This window comes from Chiroxiphia lanceolata, chromosome 3, assembly GCF_009829145.1.
Source record: "Chiroxiphia lanceolata isolate bChiLan1 chromosome 3, bChiLan1.pri, whole genome shotgun sequence".
Taxonomy (NCBI): domain Eukaryota; kingdom Metazoa; phylum Chordata; class Aves; order Passeriformes; family Pipridae; genus Chiroxiphia; species Chiroxiphia lanceolata.
The window spans coordinates 46,521,620-46,543,331 of NC_045639.1; the positions used below are offsets into that span (position 1 = coordinate 46,521,620).

Genomic DNA, 21,712 nt, shown 5'->3' on the forward strand with positions numbered 1-21,712 from the left:
AGGATTTTTTTTTCAGTGATGACTTTTTTCTTTGTTTATGCTATTCGCGAATAGTACAAACTCTTCTCTCTTCAGAGGGTCACTGCTCAAATATTACCAGGGATATAACTCAATAGGCATTTCTTTTGTCAGTGAAAAGGGAAGAAGGTCATGCTTCAACAATTCTTTAATAAAAATAATAATAATAAAGTCCAGCTTTACAATTCCTCCTGCATTCAAAATAAGTGGTTACAAATGCAATGAAGGTTTTGAAATTGGAACAGAAGAGCCTATTTTCTGAAGTACTCACTACTGAAAAAAAAAAAAAACTAGCTTACAAGCTACTATAAATATTTTTAATTCCATCCTATGTTTTGCAATGAAACTCTAGGATAGCAAAATGGTATCAACCACCAAGTATATTCTTAAAACAGGTTTGGATTCTAAGCTAGAGCATTTTTCTTCACACAACTACATACAAAATCTCATACAGCTTAATATGATACATTCTTCACTGTGTATTAAAACAGCAGTTGTGATATGGTGAATACATAAGTTTACATGACTATGACTTTACTGTTTAGAGTTAGTTTTAAAAAAGGCAAAATACTACAGCGGTCAAATATTAAGTATGAATAAAGTCTCCCAAGCCTCATCAATCAGTTTCAGAAATCAAACTTAACAAAGACATGCACACTTAAGAGAAAGTGTGTTTAGAGGAAATGTCACTGTCGGACATGCTGGATGATCTGAATTTAATTGTTCCCAGGATAGTACTTTAAACACTTCCTTCTGAATGCCTTAAGTAATTTTCTATTCCAGGTTTATAATCCGCATGCAGTAGATTCAGGACATATGCTGTATAAGCCGTATCAATCTTAGCTAAGGAGCCTGTTCATGCAACAACTTTTAAGGTATAGTCACAGAAGTTGAAAGCAATTAAAAGTGAATGTAACTCTTATACAGACAGATTGCAGTTTTGATTTGCAACAGAAATTAACAAAGCAGAACCCAGCATATCAAACATGCTCCACTGCCACTCCACACTGTCTCAGTCAGATTCCAGTAACTAGAAGTCAGTGTTAATAAACAGCACCCTTAATGATGGATGTTGACAAGGGATTCTGCTAGTAGTTCTAAATGGAAAAGTAAGCATCTGACCTCCAGACACAACACAGCATTGTCAGAAAGGGATTATTTTAATTTTTTTAATTAAAGTACATTTATTCTAGTAATGTATTATGTATATGGAATTGCTCTTCACTTTCACGTGTCAATGACCCCAGTCACCTAATGAATTTTTTTCCTTGCAATTCCTAAGGGTATTGACAAATAGTCAAAACACCACCTTTGCAACCAGTGACAGAATTTTTTAAAATTGCCATTCCAAACCGTGGCCATGATTTGTCAACACAGACATATGAAACTGTCAAACACTACTAGCATGTTTGTATGTAAAGGCACATTCTAGAGGCCACAAGCCTGAGCCAAGCATTTTATTCCCAGAACATAAGAACAATGATGGCTGGTCAAACTTCCATTTTGAAACACAGAACAGCTTCACCAGACCTTTATGATTTGTTAACACATAGTACTTTTCAGAGAATGTGAAAGTTAAGCATCTTATACACAGGGTAGCAATAACAGGGCTTGTTTAACAAGATGCACTACAAAGTACATGTTATCTAACGTCAGTACATCACTTTATTAGCTAAACTGAATGTTTAAGACCTTCCATTGGAAATCAAAGTGTATCAGATGATATTTCAGAGACTAAAAGGCATTCAAATAATAAAATATATAATACTATACAGCATGTAAATGTAAGAAAATATCCTGATCACAAGACAGCTAAATTTTTCCACTCTTAATAATTTTCCTCAAACTTCGTGCAGGTACCAAGGACAGGTGGTTTCTAATTCCTTTTTACCCTTAGTATAAAAACAGAAAACCAGAAAGTTCAAAGATATGGAATTATCTATTTACTGTAACAACTCTACACAAGTCAAAGGTCAAGACTAGTACTAACTGAGAGCTTGTCTTTAATGAAACTTTACATAACTTCTGCTTTCAAGGTGAACAGTGATGTAGGAACAAGTAAACTGTAGGTCAGAAACCAAAAATCAGTTCAAATGATCTAATATGAACTGCAACAGATTTGAAGCTGTTACAGTGGATGAAGGCACAGAGTTCTTCATATTCAGAACTGCATAGCTGCCTGCCTTTCTAATTGAAATAATCAATTCTAAGGAAAAAAATTCTGTCTCTCATAATGAGATGCTTCCTCATGAAGTAAAAATGAGTAATGCTCTCTTGTCACACACTGTTCTAGAGGAGATTCTTGTCTAAAAGTAGGAAGAAATGTGAAAAAACAGTGGAGTTGACCAAGACTGGCACAAGCCAGCAGCCTGATGCCGTAAGGCTTCATACCTCTCTAAGTGAAATAACGGCAGTAAGTGCGCCAAAGAGCACTGGGCCGACTCCCCCTGACTCCTGTTTTGCAGAATTCATGTAAAAAAATATTTTGCTTTTCCACCATTGGACAGTCTCCACTTAGGAGAGTTTTAACTTAGGAGTACTTTTTAACTGGTGTGCAAATCACTAGTTTTCCTCAGTACTTAATGAAAGGTACATTTAGACTAAGCAAAAAATTCCTTGGTCTTAATAAAGTTACACATTCATTAGCTTTTAATGAATGCCTGCAACTCCTCTCCTCTCCCCAATAATCTCTTTTAAGTAGCCCCAGGCTCTAATCACAATATTCTCAGTAATTAAGGTCTTGATTTTAAATTTGTTGAAAGCTGCCTAGAGAGATGTTCTGATTACCAGCTGAGCTTCAGATACAAACAATTTGAGGATTTCCCTTGCTTTCTGGGGGAAATCTGTCAGCAAGTTTCAAGATGTGATGCCAGTTCAAATGTTTTGGCCATGTGACAAAGATTTCTAATTCATTACTTCTGTTCACAGGCTCACACAGCAGAGTAAAATCCTCTACAGAGCATATCTGGATGGTTTATTTTCCAGCACATCTTTCATATTTTCTCGTGGGTTCTGGAATCATGAGCAAGGTAGGAAAGTACACATACAGTTTACTCAAGGAGATGGTATTTAGTACCATGTAGCTGTCACATTAGATTGACACTGGTTTAGCAATTAATTCCTTACCACAACCAACACAGTTTCTTTTAGTTAGCACTGGGAAATCAAGTTTGCAGATATGAAATATGCTTACAAAACACACATAAAATTTAACCTGCATTTCTTATCTCCCCCAAATTTCAAACAATTCAATGAAAAACCTCATTAAGTACTGACTTTTCTAAACAACACTGACTCTAAATGAAGGAAAGGTTTTTAAAAAGAGTAAGTGTAACCTTCCATGAAAAAAATACTTCTCTATTTTAAACTTGGAAGTACATTAGCATTTTGAAGTACAACCTTCAAAGAGAAAATGAAAAAAAAGGTAGTTATCATTAAACGACACAGACGGTCAAGGAAGTTGATCATCTTGCACTGCAAGACTAGAAAGTTCACATGTAGAGTATAAATCATCAGAAAAAAAAGCAAGAGCCAATAGCAAAAAGTGTACTTACACCTCAAACTGAGAGATCTCTCTCATTCTTACTTTAGTCTGTTTGTGATCACCACATCTTAAATACAGCAATGTGCATCACAGACTGCATCATAATCCAGGATTATGAAATTCTTCCTATTACATCAACAAAGGTGTACACACCAAAAAGGTCGTTCTGAAATATATAAACTAACAACCAATACAAATCATCTCAGGAAAACTTTAGAAAGATTAGGAATGAATGGCATGAAAATCAGTTTTATAAAGAAAATTATTTGGTACTCAACACTGATTTACAACCAATATCATACTATTTGGTATTAAAATATACTATGATATCACCCAAATACATTCGATATTAACTGCAGTCATCATCATCATGGCTAGGCTTCGCGAACGAAGATTTGGGAAGGGCTCTACCCTCATTTGCTACAAGAGCGCTGGTGGTTAAAGAGGCCACTGCGAGACAGACAAGACCGGTTGCAAAAGGCACAGTACAAAGACTCCTTGGACGGTATTGGCAAGACACGATTCTTTCTGCATTGTCTCTTCTCTTCGATGGTGATCCTGCGTGCTTTCTCAAAGGAAGCAGCAGTGTTATAGATAGTGTGTCTCCAGACCTCCCAACTGGAGGCCAGAGTAGACTAGCGATGGAGATCCGTGTGGCCAAGGCTGAGATGTTGTTTCAGGGAGTCCTTGTATCTTCTCTTCGGGGTTCCTCTCTTGCGGCAGCTGGTGGCAAGTTCTCCATAGAGCACGATCTTAGGGAGGCGGTGGTCCTCCATCGGGGAGACGTGCCCTGCCCAACGTAACTGTGTTCTCAGCAACATGGCCTCAATACTCGTAACTGCTGCTTGTTCTAGAACAGATGTATCAGTTACATAATCTGACCAGTGGATGTTTAGGATTGTACAGAGACAGCGTTGATGGAAGTGTTCTAGGGGTCACAGGTGGTGGTGGTAAATGACCCACGATTCGGACCCATATAAGAGAGCAGACAGCACAATGGCTCTGTAAACACTGATCTTGTTTATTTCGCCAGACTCTTTTATGGAGTTTTCCAAAGGCACTATATGCCTTTGCTAACCTGCGGTCTACCTCTCTGTCAATCTTACAGTCTGAGCAGATGAGGCTACCTAGGTAATTAAACTGCTGGACTGATCTGAGCTCTGATTGGCCAATGGTGATATGGGGATGATGGAAGACTTTCTGAGGTGCAGGTTGATAGAAAACTTCTGTCTTCCAAACTTCTGTATTCCAAAAATATGAGACAACCCACTTAGAAGATGTAATGGGCATTCAATTGGATGGATCAGTTTGTACTTTTTAATGTATACAGGGTTCCAGCTGATCTCCCATGCTTCTCCTTGTTGAAGATAGCTTTTCTTACTAAACTTAAACAAAAAAATCACATGACTCACTCAGAAGGTCTCCGTTCCTCTAAGCTTTTTCTTAAATACAAAACTCCAGTAACTCCCACTGCCTGTTCTCCTCTGAGGAGTCAAAAACCAATAATAATAAAAAAAAGTATGGAGAGTGGAGGAAATCAGTCCACAAATATCACTTCCCCAGACAGTAAACCTGCCCAAGCTACCTAGAGAGATGACTCTGCACAGGACAGGACAGGTTCTGAAGTACAGTGGTGGGAGGACTCTAAATGTAACAGCCATCTGGACATGGTCACAGGCAACCTGTTCTAAGTGACCCTGCTTGCAGGGCGGAACCTCCAGAGATCCCTTCCAACATCCAGCATTCTGTGATTTGTAACAGACATTTCACAAACTCCAAGACCTACATGAACGTTGAATGGATAGGTCAGAACACGTAACATTTTGGGAAGGTGCTGTTATTCCAGCTGGCAGCCAAGAATAACAAAAGACGTGGTGCACAAACATGTGCTACACAGGCTGGTGCTGCCTAAGTGCCTGCCCTGCTGACACTGTAGAACAGAACATGATTGCTAACTGGCCATATCTTCAGTGGGACTTAATATAAAACACATTGAAAGAATGAAGGCTGTTACAGATCTAACAAAACCACAGATAGTCACATCCTCTTACTTCTACAGAACCTAGACAACCAAAACATCTCTAGGTTAGACTGGATCTTTGCTCAGAAGCTGGAAATCTCAAAATCCAAAACAGCCATAGCTGGAATAAGAGAAAGGGTGGTGACACTACTACAGCATATTATGAAAAAAAGAGGCATCAAATGAAATTTGAAAGTTACAGTGACGAGCTCTGGAAGAAAGAAATGTTTAATCGGGTAGACATTAGCTTTCTATTGTAACTGGTATGTGCCACATATGTATCAAGAGAATGCACTACGTGGCTGATCAGATAAGGAAAAGAGGAAGTTTTCTACAAAAGAACCAAAAGAAACAATACTTCTGGGAACAAAGAGGAAAAGAGTCATGTTAAGTGTACACTTAAAACTGCAGTGGAGAAGTTGGTATAATTCAAGCAGCAGTAGCCAGAGGTGGAAGGAAGTAGCTAGAAAATAAACCTAGAAAAACAGTTACCACAAGAGCAACCTTACATTCAGGATGGCTCTGTCATGCAGTTTTTATGGGCGGAGCACATTACATAATTGGGGCAAGGAACAGTCCTAATTACACTGCAGCTCCACCTGAACACAAAATAAAACCAGGAACACAGTGCTTTTTGGTTCACTTAGAACTGACTGCCACAAATACATTAATTTTTTTTTTTTTTAATCCACACTAGTTGCACAAATCACTACTTTGGTAATTCAATACAAGAAAATTATTAACATCACCTTTGAGGTTAACAGCTTTTTCTTAGAAAGATACATTTAAATTCAATTTTTACCTTTACCTTGTGAAACATGACACAATTATAAGTCACTTACTACTGAAGAATACTTTTAATTGCTAGTTAGACTTCCAATTGCAGCATTATGGAGCACACATATTTAACTTTTTCAGGATAGTTTGTGTTATGTACTAAGTCTGTAAATGACACTAGATAATGAAAAAGCATATAGTAAGAACACAACAAGTAAGAATGAGAGACATGAGCTCACCCTCCATAAGAAAACAAAACTATGCATCTGAAACTATGCTACCCTTCAAGAGCTTACCTTCTTTTTGTCCCTCATCGAGCCCTTCCCTCGGACCATTATCTTGCATCCTGTTTCTGCCTCAAGCTGTTTAGCTGTTAGTCCTCTGGGCCCAAGGATTCTTCCAACAAAGTTAAACTGAAAAAAAAAAATATTTCTATAAAAGCAAGTAAACAAAATTAATAAAAAATTTAACACTATGTATTTCTGTCTCTAAAAATATCAGTGTTTAATGGTTTAGAACACCACAGGGTTCACACCTGAGGCTGAAGAATGAGGCAACTACTGCCTTCATATATCAAATACCTATGTGACCCCAACTTTGGGGGATAGAGGTTTCAAGTGAAACTAGGTCTTTTAAATTTAACATTGCGCAGTGTACAGCAGTGGTATTCCTAATTTCTTCCTCATTATATTCTATGAGCTCTTAGAGAAACTACAAACCCCTATCCCTCACCACTAACATGACCAGGTATGTTCATCCACAGGTCAACAATGTGCATCATGTCACAGAAACACACATGGCCCGGTTGCATGACCAGACATTCACACAACTTCCGTGTGGGGGGACAGCTCAGGTGCCAGGTGTAGGTCCAGTCCCACAATGACACAGAACCTTCAGGAAAGGCCTCTGCATCCACTATTTCATTGCTCCCTGCCCACACCTAAGGAGCCTGCAAAAAACATTCTTTTTCACTATTCCATTCTGTTCTGGTGGGCTCAATCTGGGAAGCACATCTACAGAAACCCTTCTTTACTTACCCATGCCATAGCATTTCCTTCATAAATACGAAATGGAGCTTCTCAAATTACATTTTCACTTTAGGTTTCATGGGCAACATTTTTTTAAAACACTGTATTGTGATATATATATATACACATGCATATACCGACACACATATATATAAAATATGTATATATAAAAAAATATATGTGTATATACAAACACAACAAAAGTACTTTTTGTAAGCTGTATAATTTACTCGGTTGTACATTCAAATAAAGCAAGTATTTCATGTTTAATTGGCTAACTTCAGCAGACATTCCCCCGCCTACGCTTAACAAAGTAATACCACCCATACATAACATTATTTCCTAATTATTTTCAAGGGTTTCTTCCCTTTCATTATTTTCAATCACACATTCTGGAAGTTATGACATAAAAAAAAGGCACTAAGTGATGGTAGCATTGAGAACATACAGCAGTACCCTGTGACAACTGCAGTGCAAGGATGAAGCACCACGCTCAAAGTATAGATAAACTAAAAAATCTCAGACTGAACATTAAATTCAAAGATTTTAAGAGACCAGGAACTCTGCAGTAAGAACAGAAGTCTGAATATTTTAGATCCTGGTAAACAAAGCTATTCAATTGAATTGTGAAGAAGTTGTTGGCTTTCATTTCCTCAGCTAATTAAAACTGGTTTGGAGTACTACAATTCAACATATTTGAAATCCTTATAAAACTGCAAAGACCAGAAACGACTTAAGAGTGAGCAGAAATTATGAACAGAAGCAAATTAAAAGTTTTTCAGTAAAAACAACCATGTTTCACAGCAGCTAAACTATTCATAGGGAATACACACTCCCTAAGTTATTTAGTATTGCAAGCTCAAAAAACAAAGACATATTATGAAGTCTGAATCAACTGCCAGGGGGTGGTGGGGTGTGAAATAAAGACTAAAGGAACTTGTGAACATAAAAAATCTGTGAATCAGAAGAAATTAAGGAATACTCATTAAGACTGGATAAAGAAATGTACTAGCTACAAGTGATAAAGCTCAGCCTTGAAATATTATTAAATTCTTATGTTACACATTTCACATATTATATCAAAATTATACCGTCTTACATAAACAGCATCCTACTTGCCTTTCTCCACAACCGTGCTTCCTGCACACTAAAACTTTAGATATCTATGTCATTCCACCAGGAATGGTAAAATAATATTGCAAACTTGACTTTAAAACAATCTTTTAACCAACATAAAAGCTGACTATTTTATCCTCTATCTCCCAAGAAAAACAGCAGCCTCTAATGTTTTATGATTTTGGATTATGACTAAAAGAATAATCAGTTAGTAAGATAATTTGCATTAAAAAAATTAAATAGAATAATATAGTATACTAAGAAAAAAAGCAGGAATCTGTATTATTATTAAGTTTGCAACTTTATATATGTTGTCTGAACACTACTTAGAATTTCTAGTTGAGAAATCACTGATTTAAACGCAACACATTCTGTTAAATGTTACGTCAGTTCCTTTTCCAGAACCTTCATAAATTATTCCAAGGCAGTTCAACCCAAACTCTATGTATAAACCCTCTGAATCTTTTTGGATAGCTATTCCTTCCAAATCTCTGATCGTTCTCATTACCTATCTGGGGCCCTCCAATTTTTTCATTTCTAAAAGCAAGATGCCTAGGCAAGGCAATTCTTCAACTGAGACCTCAACAAGGTTAAGTTACTCAGAACAATTATCTTATAAACCACATTCTTATTAGCACATCCCAAGCTGCTTCTTTCCCTCCCCCAAAAATTCAGTTCTTATGTTTGTTTCAACATTCATTGACCCCAAATAGTCTTCTCCTTTACCTTGGGCTTGCTACTTTTCCCTACTTTTGTATTCATATGCAACTCTTACGTCCCCCTAGAACAAGGGGGCTTGACATTTGTGTAATGAATTCCACACTGTTGACTTCAGGTACAGTAATTTCAAGACAGTTTTGAATTTCAATTCTATCTTTAAAAGTATTTGGTATGACTTACTTCTTTTTTTAAGCATATTTTTTAACCTACCACCCAAGTTCTTCTTGAATGTGTTAGAGATTCAAGATGACGGAGAATTCTGCAGGACCCCACCTGAGGTGCAGTCTTAATTGACTCATCAGTAATCAATTATCTTAGATTAAGCCAATTACTGCTTTAACAAATGATCCCCTAGTTTTTGTACCAATGGATTAACGTCAGTATTCAGTTCCTCAGACAACCATCTAGTTCAGAACTCATTGGAAAAAATAATTCCGACTCTTTTGTCAGAGGGACAGAGCAGTGACGAGCAAGACCACAGCTCAGGAACACAAAACAGAGTAAGCCTTCTACTTGGCCAGTCTCAAAAGTTTTGTCAGAATCTAGCTGTATCCACAGCTACTGCTTCTCTTACCTGTCAGGCCAGATAGACTATCAAACAGAATTATCAGAACGAGACATCTGACAAATTCAGAAGACCACTCAATATCTAACTCAACATTTCTCACGCTCTTTGTCTCATACTCTCACCCAATCACACTCTTTATCACTTTGTGTTTCCCAACAAATAACCCGTTGTAAGGAATTCTGCTTGTTCTAACATTTGTACAGAGCCAAAGCTAAGAATATTTCCCTTTAATTTCTGACAGCTTTTTCCACTCTCCATTTGGCTAGCACTGCGAAGAGAATTGCTAGTAAAGAAAACAGCAGTGGTTCAGAAATCAATTTGACCAGTTTAAGACTGCACTACTTTGAATGTATGTGTGAATGAATTCACACTACCTAACAACTCCACTTGCATCAGAAATTCCCTGATAAAAACTTATTGTATTCCCTATGTATAGCAAAACTATTTCCCAAGTAGACTGGGTGCTTTCATAGTCCTCCTATGCCTCACCAGCCATAAAAGTAGTAAAGGAAAATAAGAATGAACTATGCTAAAGACTCAGAGCTGCTGATTAATAAGAGATTGCAAAGAAGTTTATCTGGTTTTTACAGTATGGGAAATGCAGTGTTTAAGGAGCTTTCGTTAAAGTTAAAATGTGAAGAACTTGAGGTAGTCCAGTAGTACTAAATTTCATACTACTATTGTGACTTTTTATTTGTTTTTCCTTTTAAATACGAAAATAAAATGTGACAATATCTAATTTAACTGCTGGAAAAAAAAATCTTTACTTCATTACTGCAGATGAATTTGAAAAAAATCTAATTTGACTGAAATATCCAAATCTAGCAAGAAAGAACATGCATTTGATTAAACATCTATTTAACTCAATTAAAAACTGATTTATTCTACCATCTTATTAGCAAATGTTACAGTGGTTTACTAAACACTGACTTCGCAAATTAGTTACTTATCATTTGACAAAAGCCAAAACAAGCTATTCTTCAAGTCTATTTCAACTTAAGGAAATCAAGAACACTCTTAAAACTTTTATGTTCCTTAGGTACAATGCACATTTGAGTGCTTTTTATACAGAGCCTAAACATTATTTTACAGAAAGTCTCAAGAAAACCTCAGTAGTTCCTCATTATACCAAAACCAGAAGATGCTTTACACTTTATGTTGACTTTAATTAAGGATATTTTAAGACATCATAATAAGCAACTAAATTCAGAAAAAATTCTGAACAGAAAAAATTAGTTCTTTCTTTACAAATGATTCATAACTAATGTTTTACAATATGTCTGTTTCTAGTAATCTGGCATTTGGTCTCACCTTCTGATCTCCAACTTAGAAAAATCACATAAATCCTAAGGTTTCCTGAAAAACCCACTGTAATTACAACAATTGAGTACTTCTAACCATAAATGTCCACTCTTGATGGTGTTATCTAATTCTTAACTGCCTGTAGAAATCAGCTTCAGTACAGTTATGTCATATATGAAAACAAGTTCTCCAGTTTGAGACTACCTTTATATTTCACTAACTCCTTTTTTTTAAACCGTAACAGGACACAAGAACTTCAGACTTCTCAATCAGTTAGAGAGCAGCCTAGCCCTTCCTTTATCCATATTTTCCCCCAATCAGTTACGTGTTTGATATAACTCTGCCAGCTGAAAGTGGATATTCATCAAAAGAGAAAACTGTATCTTATACTCAGCCTTCTACATAGCCAAGTCAGCTTTCAGGTTGCATACTGATACATTAAACAAACTAAAGCATCCCAAAAATGTAGTTCAAAATGTCCTGGTGGTTAGTTTGCTTTTTAAAGACATGGAGAGCAACCTTTCTTGATCATTCCATTTTCATATGATTTTCCCCACCAAATAAAAAGCATCTAGAGATCAGGACTGTGCATGGTTCAGGGGTTAAAATATGTCAAGGTTAAGATGCAACTGAAAACTGGATGTTATAATGGAGAATATCTGGCAACTTTATCTTAAGCAGCAATGCTGACAGTTAGTTCAGCCACTTAGGAGGAAACCTTCTATGTCTTCAGATCATAAAAGCCTTATTCCAAGACCATTCAGGAGATAACTTAATCTGACAGTCACAGGCTGAAGTGCCAACCATGGAAGTGAAGTAATGAAGAGACACAAAGGAACTGCAAGACAAGGAAGGCATTCAAAAGAAAGTGTGATGAATGTGTATGACACTCACGATGATGTTTGTTTAATGTGGAGTACTCTTTGTGAGCAAGATTAGCATTGCTCCTAAATATTAATAAATTTTTTAAAGATACAATTAAATTCAAATACGTATTTTCATGCATGGATTTTAGGAAGAAAATCAGCTAGTGCATTTAACTGAAACATTTATATGCAAACTTAAATTGGAAATATTAACACAGAAGATAAAAAATAGCACTATGCTGACAAAACAAACACTCAGGAAACGAGACTCAGAACTCAGTAAAAGCCTTCACTGACCCACGAAAATTAGTAAATTTAGGTTTGATTTTTTTTATTGCTTTCTTTTTACAGGAATATTGGTTTATGATACTGGTAATAGAGGCATTTTTCCACAAAATATTTCTGCATTTATTAGCAAAAGCTTGAATTGCTTTCAGCTGAGTTTTAGACAACAATTAAAAAAAAAAAAAAAAAAAATCAGACACATATGGTTGGTTTGATTTTTTGAAAGCCTGTAACTTGAAGCAAGTATAAAACAACTTGAGGTATTAGAAAACAAAATACAGCATATTAAATTTTAAGAAGATAAGATCATATACTTTCAGTTAGGTAGTTTAGTGTTTAATAAAGAAAACAAAGCTTGCAGCATAATATTATAGATAGGTACCTTTGAGATGGAATTTCTGAGAAAGTAATCTGAAACATTTTGCAGGAGAAAAGAAAAAACAAATGCGCAATTTACCTGACCTTACACGGAATATGCTTTCTAGCAATAATATTTTCCAACATTTATTCAATTAATGTATCATAACCATATAACCATTTTCACAATGACAACTCTGTAAAAAAATTGGCTTTCAGTTGTTACTTTGGGGATTTTTGGTTTTTTTGGGAGTTTTGAAGATTTTTGGTTAGGTTTTTTACAAGTACATCTGTAGTTATGTATATTTATGTACATGTATGTATACAAAAAGACACACAGTTTCAGGAGAACTAACATGTAGACCTGTACACACATAATTTTTTTTTTCCTTTACTAAAGATGACCATGAATAAAATTGACAGCAAAATAACAGCAAAGATGGATTAAAGGCACAGTCTTTCAGTTAACATTTACAGTCCCCATCTCTTTCTTTCAGTAAAAAGTATTTTCTTTAAATACCACTGGCTCATCCTGTACAGAAGATGACACCAGTACATTTTTGATAGGTTGTGATTAAGAAAATAGATTCCATTAACAGAAAACCTCAAATATATTCCATGCCTTAAGTGTTTTCAGTGATCCAACACCACGCTTACCACAACTGAAAACAGCTACACAGCTTTTGTCAAAGCAATAATAAGAATTACAATCAAATAAAACCAAGTGCGTTACAAACACAGCTCACTAAGTGACCACAATGTAGATTAGCTAGAAACAAAGGCAAAGTTTACAGAAACAGCCACTTGTATACATTTAAGAAAACAAGTGGGAAAAGTATAATGTTTCAAAAATACAGCAATTTTGAAATTGTGAAATCTTTCATTAGCTGCATTAGCATGTATTTTGAGGATTAAATATGCTCCAGTGGAATTTGGCAAGTGTTTAGCACAGTTAAGAAAAATAGATTATCTGATGAGATTTTACAGGGAGAGGAGGTTGACAAAGCAGATGGTATTATCATCTGTCAATACAGTGAACACAGACAATAGTTACCACATTTAGAAGTTAATTTTTACATACAAACCAACTTTAGTAGTTGTTAAGACTGCTAGTGACAACATGGGAAGTTGTTTCCCTGAAATCTCTTCCAAAACCACCTACTACTGGTAACAGAAGAGATGCTGCAGACAACAATGAATGAGAAACATTCCCTCCATCCCTAAATACAGGATGTTTTCTAAGCAAAAAACCAAGTAAAGACCAAAGTACACATGTAGTGAACACCAGCAGGACACGTATAATCTCCTTATGTCAAATATATCCACTTACATTTGCTGTGTGTATCTGACATACACCATTCTAATACTATAATCAAAGCCAAATGAGAACTATTGAAGCATTTAAGTGATGAAGTTAAGCAGTAAATTAGAAATGCTGTGCTGTAAGCAACTTACACAAGCAAATTATCATGAAATAATCTCTTCATCACTTAAACACAAATATAAAACCTTTAAGGTACTGGAGAACAAAATACAGAATATCAACCCTCAGAAAATTAGGATCTGTCATATTTTCAGTTAGGTACTTTTGTGCTAGATTAACAAAATCAAAACCTCTAGAACATCATTTGAAATACCTCCAAGATGACTTCAAGTGTGACCAGTTTAATCCCCAACATTTATTAAAAGGATCATTACAGCTAAAATATTTAAAATAGTTCCAATTCTCTAAAATTTGAGCTGTCACAAAGAAAAGAGCAAAACCTTTATCACTGGTGAAGAAGGGAGATAATAAAAAGATTTTTCTTTTTCCTAGTTTAGTAAGTGGCTAAGCACAATTTTCAGTACATATGTAATTCACTAAGACTGGTTCCATCTTTATTTAGTACATTGGGTACTTTTTAACACAGATTATAGGGTTTGGGGGTTTTTTGTTCCTAATTCAGTTACCACAATCACTTTTCAACATCAAAGCCAAGATAATAACTTGTCTTGTTACGGGTAAGAACGGATAATTAATGTGGGAGTAAGACCACCTTAGTCTAGTTCAAAAACTTCTGTATGTAAAATATGCATTAATGCAAAAACAAAGGATATGAGCATAATTGTAGTATGTCACCAAAACATAGCATTTGTGCAGCAGAAGAACAAAGTTAACATTCAGTGTTTTGAAGTCTGTGATATATTATACAAAAATACCAGCATCCAGAGGAATATGATTAATGCAAAGGTTTCGCCTATTACATATCTCAGAGGTTACAGTGAAAAATTCAGCTAGTTACAAAGAGTAAATGAGTTCTCTCCATACAAATACCTATATCTATCACTCTGTCCCAGATTTAACCTAGGTATTACATAATGCAGTTAGTGTAGCAGTAATTATGGTAACATGTTAAATTCCTTTAAATTACATTATTTTTAACTGGATTTTTAAAGCACAACTTCTTAAGTCAATTAGAACAGTACAGATTCCATGGGATGTTCAGAAAGAAGAAAGTTCTCCAGGAAGTTTATCAAGCTTACTAGTAAGCACTATTTGGAGCAGGGAAGAACACATTAAATCTCTGTTCTAGGTACCAAGGTATTTATGTTCAATGGCATGCATGAGTCTAACTCACCTCATCTAGAATGCTGGTAGAATAGCACCAGTACAATTCAGACACCGAGTTGTTTACATTACGTTCAGAACTGAATAAAATTTTTTGAATGAACGCACATATGGTGCAAGTCAGCTGGCTGACCAAAACTGAGCGTTAATATTTAGCGCTCCTTGGACAGTCAGTAAAAAGACCTTGTCCATATAAAGACTGTACAGATCTTTGATAAGAAATGCTGATACAAATTTATCTATGTTTGCCAGTAAAGCTTTAATAATAAGACAGTAAAGAATCAGTGACGAACAGCAGTTCTCCCTGTTGGATTAAGAACTCCTGCCTTCCCTTCTTGGATATGAGGAATATATGTTTCATGATTTAAAGGATGGATTACCATAATATTCAGTTTGGCCTACCTTAGAACTGCTTGTCTATTACTGTTTCTTACCAGTGATGTTCTCTAAGTAACACTGAAACAGGTGGTACAATAAATAAGAACTTTTAGGATTTTTTTAATACGACAAATCAGGACTTTTTTTAATTTAAATTTTTTTTCACTTAAACTGATTTTTTTAGTTACAAGAATCACAAGTATTAAATTTTCACAGGGTAACCCTGAGTCCTACTAAACTATAAAATTCTCTTTGCTAATACCTGTATTCTGCCATCATAACATTACTGAACAAATTAAATACTACTTCCAATTATATTCTGGAATGTGTCAAAAAAACCCCAGCACAGGATGTAATTTCAGATAGAAAACTGAGGTTACATTAACTGGGTGATAAATTTTAACAGATATATTGCTTGCTACAATAAAAACTAAATTGTTTTTATGAAGCACTACCATACATTTAAAGCCCCAAGACACCACAACAACATAACTATCTTAAAATACCAACTTATACCATTTCATAAAATCATAGGACTGTTTGGGTTGCAAGGAAGTTCGAAGATCATTAATTCCAAACCCTTGCCATGGGCATGGACCACCTTCCACTAGACCAGGTTGCTCAAAGCCCATCCAATCCAACCTTGAACGCTTCCAAGGATGGGGCACCCACAGCTCCTCCGGGCAACTTCTTCCAGTGCCTCACCACCCTCAGTAAAGAATTTCTTCCTAATATCTAATTTAATTCTACCCTCTTTCAGTTTACATCCACCACCCTTGTCCCACCCCTAAAGGCCATACTGAAAAGTCCCTCTCCAGCCCTCTTGTAGGCTCCTCTTCAGGTACTGGAAGGGCAGCACAATTTACATACCACAATTCTGCAATGTTAGCTGTGTTGGTAGAGTTGACTTGCCAATTACCGGATTATTTGCATTTGTTCCTGGCTGAGCAGAATATCAGCCACTGACATGGTGATCATCCAAAAAGCTCAGAATCTTTCTGATCATAGCTGTAAAATAGACAAACCAGACTATCTATGTGATGCCAAAATATCATTTTAACCCAGCAGGCCACATCCTAATGCTTAAAATGCTCCTTTAAAAAGAAAAAAAAAAGGCAAAAAATAAATGCATTTAAAAGCATAGCTGGGATTTAGAATGAATTACTAAATCCTTTAAATCCACAATATTCACCTCTAATAACCTCTGTGCTGAAAGCTTTGAGACCGTGTTTAACTGACAAACAGCTTTACAAACGTCATGTAAATACATTAGATCAGGTCTATAAAAAAGGAAGGGGAAAAAAAAAAAAATCAGGCTAGCTTGTCAGGTCATTTTAATAATGGTAATACAGCTTTCTTGATTAAAGAACAAGGAAATCTCAGAGCACAGATTAAAAGAAAAAAACCACACAAACCAGAAGTATTACACTAAAGTGTGCAACTTTTTTCTCCAAATTCCTAACCTGCATTTTATATGAGGACCTGAATAAACAATCAAGTATTCACATTAAATACTTGGTGTTCAGGTATTCAGGTATTGAAGATTTTTAATGAAATATTATAATGATAGTTAGATATTTAACTAAACAACACTTAATTTTTAGCACTGGAATTCTAATGAATGTGACAAAGCCTCAGCAGTAGCTACACCTAGTTGACTGAATGCATTACAACTAGTCAGAGAAGCCAACATGGAGTTTCCTTTGTTATCTGTTTTAACTAGGTATCTGTCAGAACTCATCATCAAAATGTAGTCATAAGAATTCAGGATATAGTAAATCTCGTACATCCAGAAATCAGTATCTTCAAAACGTTATCTACGGTACCAACGTAATTTTCATCCACACATTCAGCCACAAAACATAACACAGTCTTCCCAGGAAATCTATTTTCAGCTCCTCCGGACAAAATATTCCCCTTTATTTTTTAAACACAATGTATACACGTGTTATCAAAGGTGGGGGGGGGAAGGCATTTTTTTTTTACATTAACACAAAGATAGTATCTTTAATCTGCAGGGCACTGTTTTGCCAGCTTAGTTGCTAAAGAGCTAATAACATTTATTCACAAATTCTTTGGCCAATTTGAAGATCAGTCTACCTAACAGCATACAAAAAAAATAAGTATTTTAGCCTACTAGATTTGGCAAATTACCACAATCTAACACCAACATTTTCTTCAATTCCATTTTCTAAAAACTAACCCAAGATGTAAACATTTATGCCAAGAGATTTACCATTTAGTTCAAAATTAGGTGATTATTAAGGAGCTTTACTGCCCTAGAATTCTATAAGAAGTTCTTTTTCATTTTCACCTTTCTCTAATAAAATTACACATCCACCATATAGTTTTGGCATTAGATTATTATCTAATTATTATCTAACCTTCAGATGGAAGCTAGAAAGTAATCCAAACCCAAAGGGTTTGTGAAAATGAGTGCCACCATGAAGACCTTACATTATACTGTCAAGAAAACATTGCAGAAGCTACACTCCCTAAGATCCTTTAAAGAGAAGCAGTGTAAGTCAGATAAACAGACTACAAAATTAGAGAGAATTTAACAATATCTCTCAAATTACTGATCTCTAACACAAAGCTGTAAAAACTTTGTTCTTCTGATTTTTACTGTGCAGAATGAAATCATCGCCTGGAAAACACCTAATACTGTAAACAACCGGCATTTGCATTAGATAGATAGAAGGAGTAAAGGCAAGTTTATTAAATAAGCTAAGTTTTGCTGACATTTATTCCCATATTTCTGTATAATGTACCACACAGGTAATACTGGCATTAACTTAAACAACTTCCAGAATTCAAAATCAAGATCCGCAAAGAGCTGCTGTGCTAACTAAAAAAGGCAACCAGCACTTCAGAAATGGCATCAGGTACTAAATGCAAGAGGAAGATTTTCAAATTAGTATATAGCTCCACAGCCATCAATCTCTCTATACAGAGATATATAAAAAAGTAAATCTGACTAAACACAGTACATCAAAATCCCTGAGCAAAGCAGTTCAAATCTCTCTAATCTCTTTTATTCAAGGCCTGAAAATCATATCTGGTGCATCATCCTACTACATACAGTCCAACTGAACTGTCACATACCTATTTTAGTACTGACCATAGAGAACAAAAACATATACAGAAACATAAATTAATGCAAGACCATCTCAAAATGATAGAAAACTACTCTAGTAGTACTACTGTAACATGGAGAATCTGCTCCTATTATGGGGAAAAAAATCCAGCTCTTAATATTAAGACAAATGAGGCCCATATATCATTGTTGCAGTCTTCTAAAAGCTGACACTTAGCTGCTGGGCTACACCTCACTTCTACAAACACTAACAAACTTTAGGGAATACCAAATCCCCGCTAAGAAGAGGAGGTTTGGAATTTCCTGATCTCTTTGCACCATGTCAGTTTAGGCTGCTGCACAAGGATCATTTAAAACAAAAAAACTGGCACAGTCCTCTCCATTAAAGGCTTTTAACTTGCGGTACAGTTCCACTGCCTTTAGCCCACAGCCTCTTTCAGGGACCTGTTCAACCCAGAGTCAGGCTGACAACAACACAGACACTTACTACAAGTACAGAGGACAGAACAGAAAGGCTTGTTCATTACCAGTTCACCTGTTAAAGAGCCATAAATGAGAGTTTGCTCTTCACTTTTTTCTGGGTCAGCTGAGAGCTGTAAGCCAGAAGGAACAATCAACTTTGGGTTGAAGAACTAAACAGGTTCTTGAGAAGAAACTGGAGAAATCTCAGACAAGAAGCAGCAAACAATATAAACAGGATTAATCTTTTAACTAAGGCAGTGTACTTATTTCAAGCCTACATTCTAACAGCCTTTACTGCACGCAGAAGAACTAGCCGTACTTGTAAGTTACATATCAAATATGACGCTTTTATGCAATTAAACACCAATTTTTTCAAACATTAACTTTCATTTTTAAGTGTATCAAATATAAAATCAAATTAAAATCACACTACTTTTCTATATATCTAATAAAGATGAGGATTAAGATATATGAAGTTCATACCCTTTGAGAGCATTCATGCTTTCATCTATTACAAAAATAAACAATTTTTTTTCTAAATTAATCATTAAACTCCAAACTACTTAATCAAGTACCAAACTGTTTCCAAAAGTCTCATTATGGAGCAAGAAAACACGAAAGGAAAGCTGCCGTAAAAATCACCTAACAAACTGCTTGAATTGAAAATAAATAAATTTTTAAAGTAATTTTATTTGGTCAACAAACATAGCATTCATGTCTTTTTGCACTGAATGAGCCACTGAAAAATGCAAAGTTATAGAATAGTTTTATAAAACTATATATATCAAATATTGTGTTATTAATAAAAGCACTCTTTCAAAGTTTGCCCTTCCAAACTCTCTAACCTTTTCTGTCATTAGGGCTGACTGATAAGCCACCAGCTGTTTTTTTTCTTCCCTGTGCTACAATGCATTCTCTTCCTTTTTAAGGTTAGTATATCCAAGCAACAAACAGCAGGACTTAAGCTAGCAGCTAGAATGTCACAAACCTATATATTTAGCTCCCATCTCATTTATTGCCATCCCTCAGTGTCAACCATTTAATGTCCCTTTTGCTCCAGTCTCCTGACATTCCTCACTGAGCTGACAACACTGCAGGCTGGATCAGCAGACAGACGATACAAGAACACACAACAACAGACCATATCAGTTACCAAAGACAAAAGCCATGCCTTGTCAAACACACTCAAGGCAAAAAGTATTTTGGGTTTTGCCTCCCTCCCCCCATTTCTGAACTAATTTTTACTGTTTATAAATAGTGTAGTTGTTTGTACAAATATTAACTTTAGATCTTCAGCGAAATAGCAATTTGGGGGGGTTGTATGTTTAATTAGCAACATTGTATCTTCACCTAGTAGGTTAGAAACCCTCCTGTTTGTACTATCTTAATTTACACTATTTGCTTCACTTCTGCTTTCTCAATACTCTTCCTACATAACTGTGTTAAAGTCACGTTTGCTTTACATTTAAGACTGTTTTAACATTAACCCTTTTCCTCATGCCACAAGCTTAAAGAAAACCATAATCATGTAGTTTTAATTCCACTTCAAATATCTATAAAATAATATCCCTCAAAATGAATTTTATGCTACATGTTCAGTTCATGTAAAAAACACTAATCTAATTACTGCCATATTTTGGAAATAATTGGATTTTAAATTGCTTAGAATTATCAACATAAGTGAGAAAGCTGTAAAGATAGACAAATTAACAATTTCATGGTTTTAAAATGGGAATCTCTGTTATCATTAAGAGTCCCATTTGCAATTATTTAAAGGCCCACAGAACCATTTGGTAGTTCCCTCCTTTAAGTGGTCATAAAAACCTTTAAACAGTAATTGAAAGATTGTTAACAGAAACTCTCTCAGGAAATCAGATCCTGTGAACAATCTAATAGCAGGCATGCTTAAGCAAGATAGTGAATAATCTCTTTCATCCTATTCACTAAGATGAGGTTCTCAGAACAGTGACAAGACACCAGTTTCAATAACACCAGGAGATGAGTAAAAACTGTTCAATTCCATGCTCTACTTGGGAATCGTGACACATTTATCTAGAGAATTAACAAGTTGTGCTGTGTGTAAATCGGTCTCCAAAACCTAATTGTAGGACCCAGCAGTGCCCTCTAAGCCTCACAGTTTACATCATTAAACTCATATTCCAATAACAAAGGATCCTCAGGATATACAGTCCAACAACTAATTTCCATAATAATACCTTTTAATTAGATGTGACTACATGTGACATTACCCAAGGCACTTAAAGTTGGCAATTCAGCTGTAGACTACTTCCATTTCTCAGTAATTAGAAGTGAGAAAGATACATTTAAATTGGAGCACTACTGCAGATAGTGATACTATAGTTAAAAATACTTAGCAGAAATGGAAATTCTTATACTTAAGGGACATTATTCCCTTTTTTTAATTTATCAGAGAAATGCAGTCATTCTTCCTCCTCTCAAAAGGAAGAACTGACGTGCAAAATCAGGCTTTGAGGTTATATTCAAGTTTACATAAAGGAGAGGCGTTCAGTAATCACTTAATTTTATCTTACTAGTTACTGGACCT

The 21,712-nt window shown here is 35.5% G+C and overlaps 1 protein-coding gene across 12 annotated transcripts in view; it reads right to left on the minus strand.

Moving 5' to 3' along the window:
- The window catches only part of QKI (QKI, KH domain containing RNA binding), a 157,320-nt gene that overhangs the window by 85,212 nt on the left and 50,396 nt on the right, over positions 1-21,712 (minus strand). For all 12 annotated transcript variants that reach the window (XR_004356371.1, XR_004356373.1, XR_004356372.1 and 9 more), the window contains exon 3: positions 6,656-6,772. Coding sequence is in view for 9 of the 12 variants with exons in the window: in XM_032684285.1 (XP_032540176.1) it covers positions 6,656-6,772 (117 nt within the window). In the remaining 3 variants the exon portion in view is untranslated. The remainder of the gene's footprint in view (positions 1-6,655; positions 6,773-21,712) is intronic.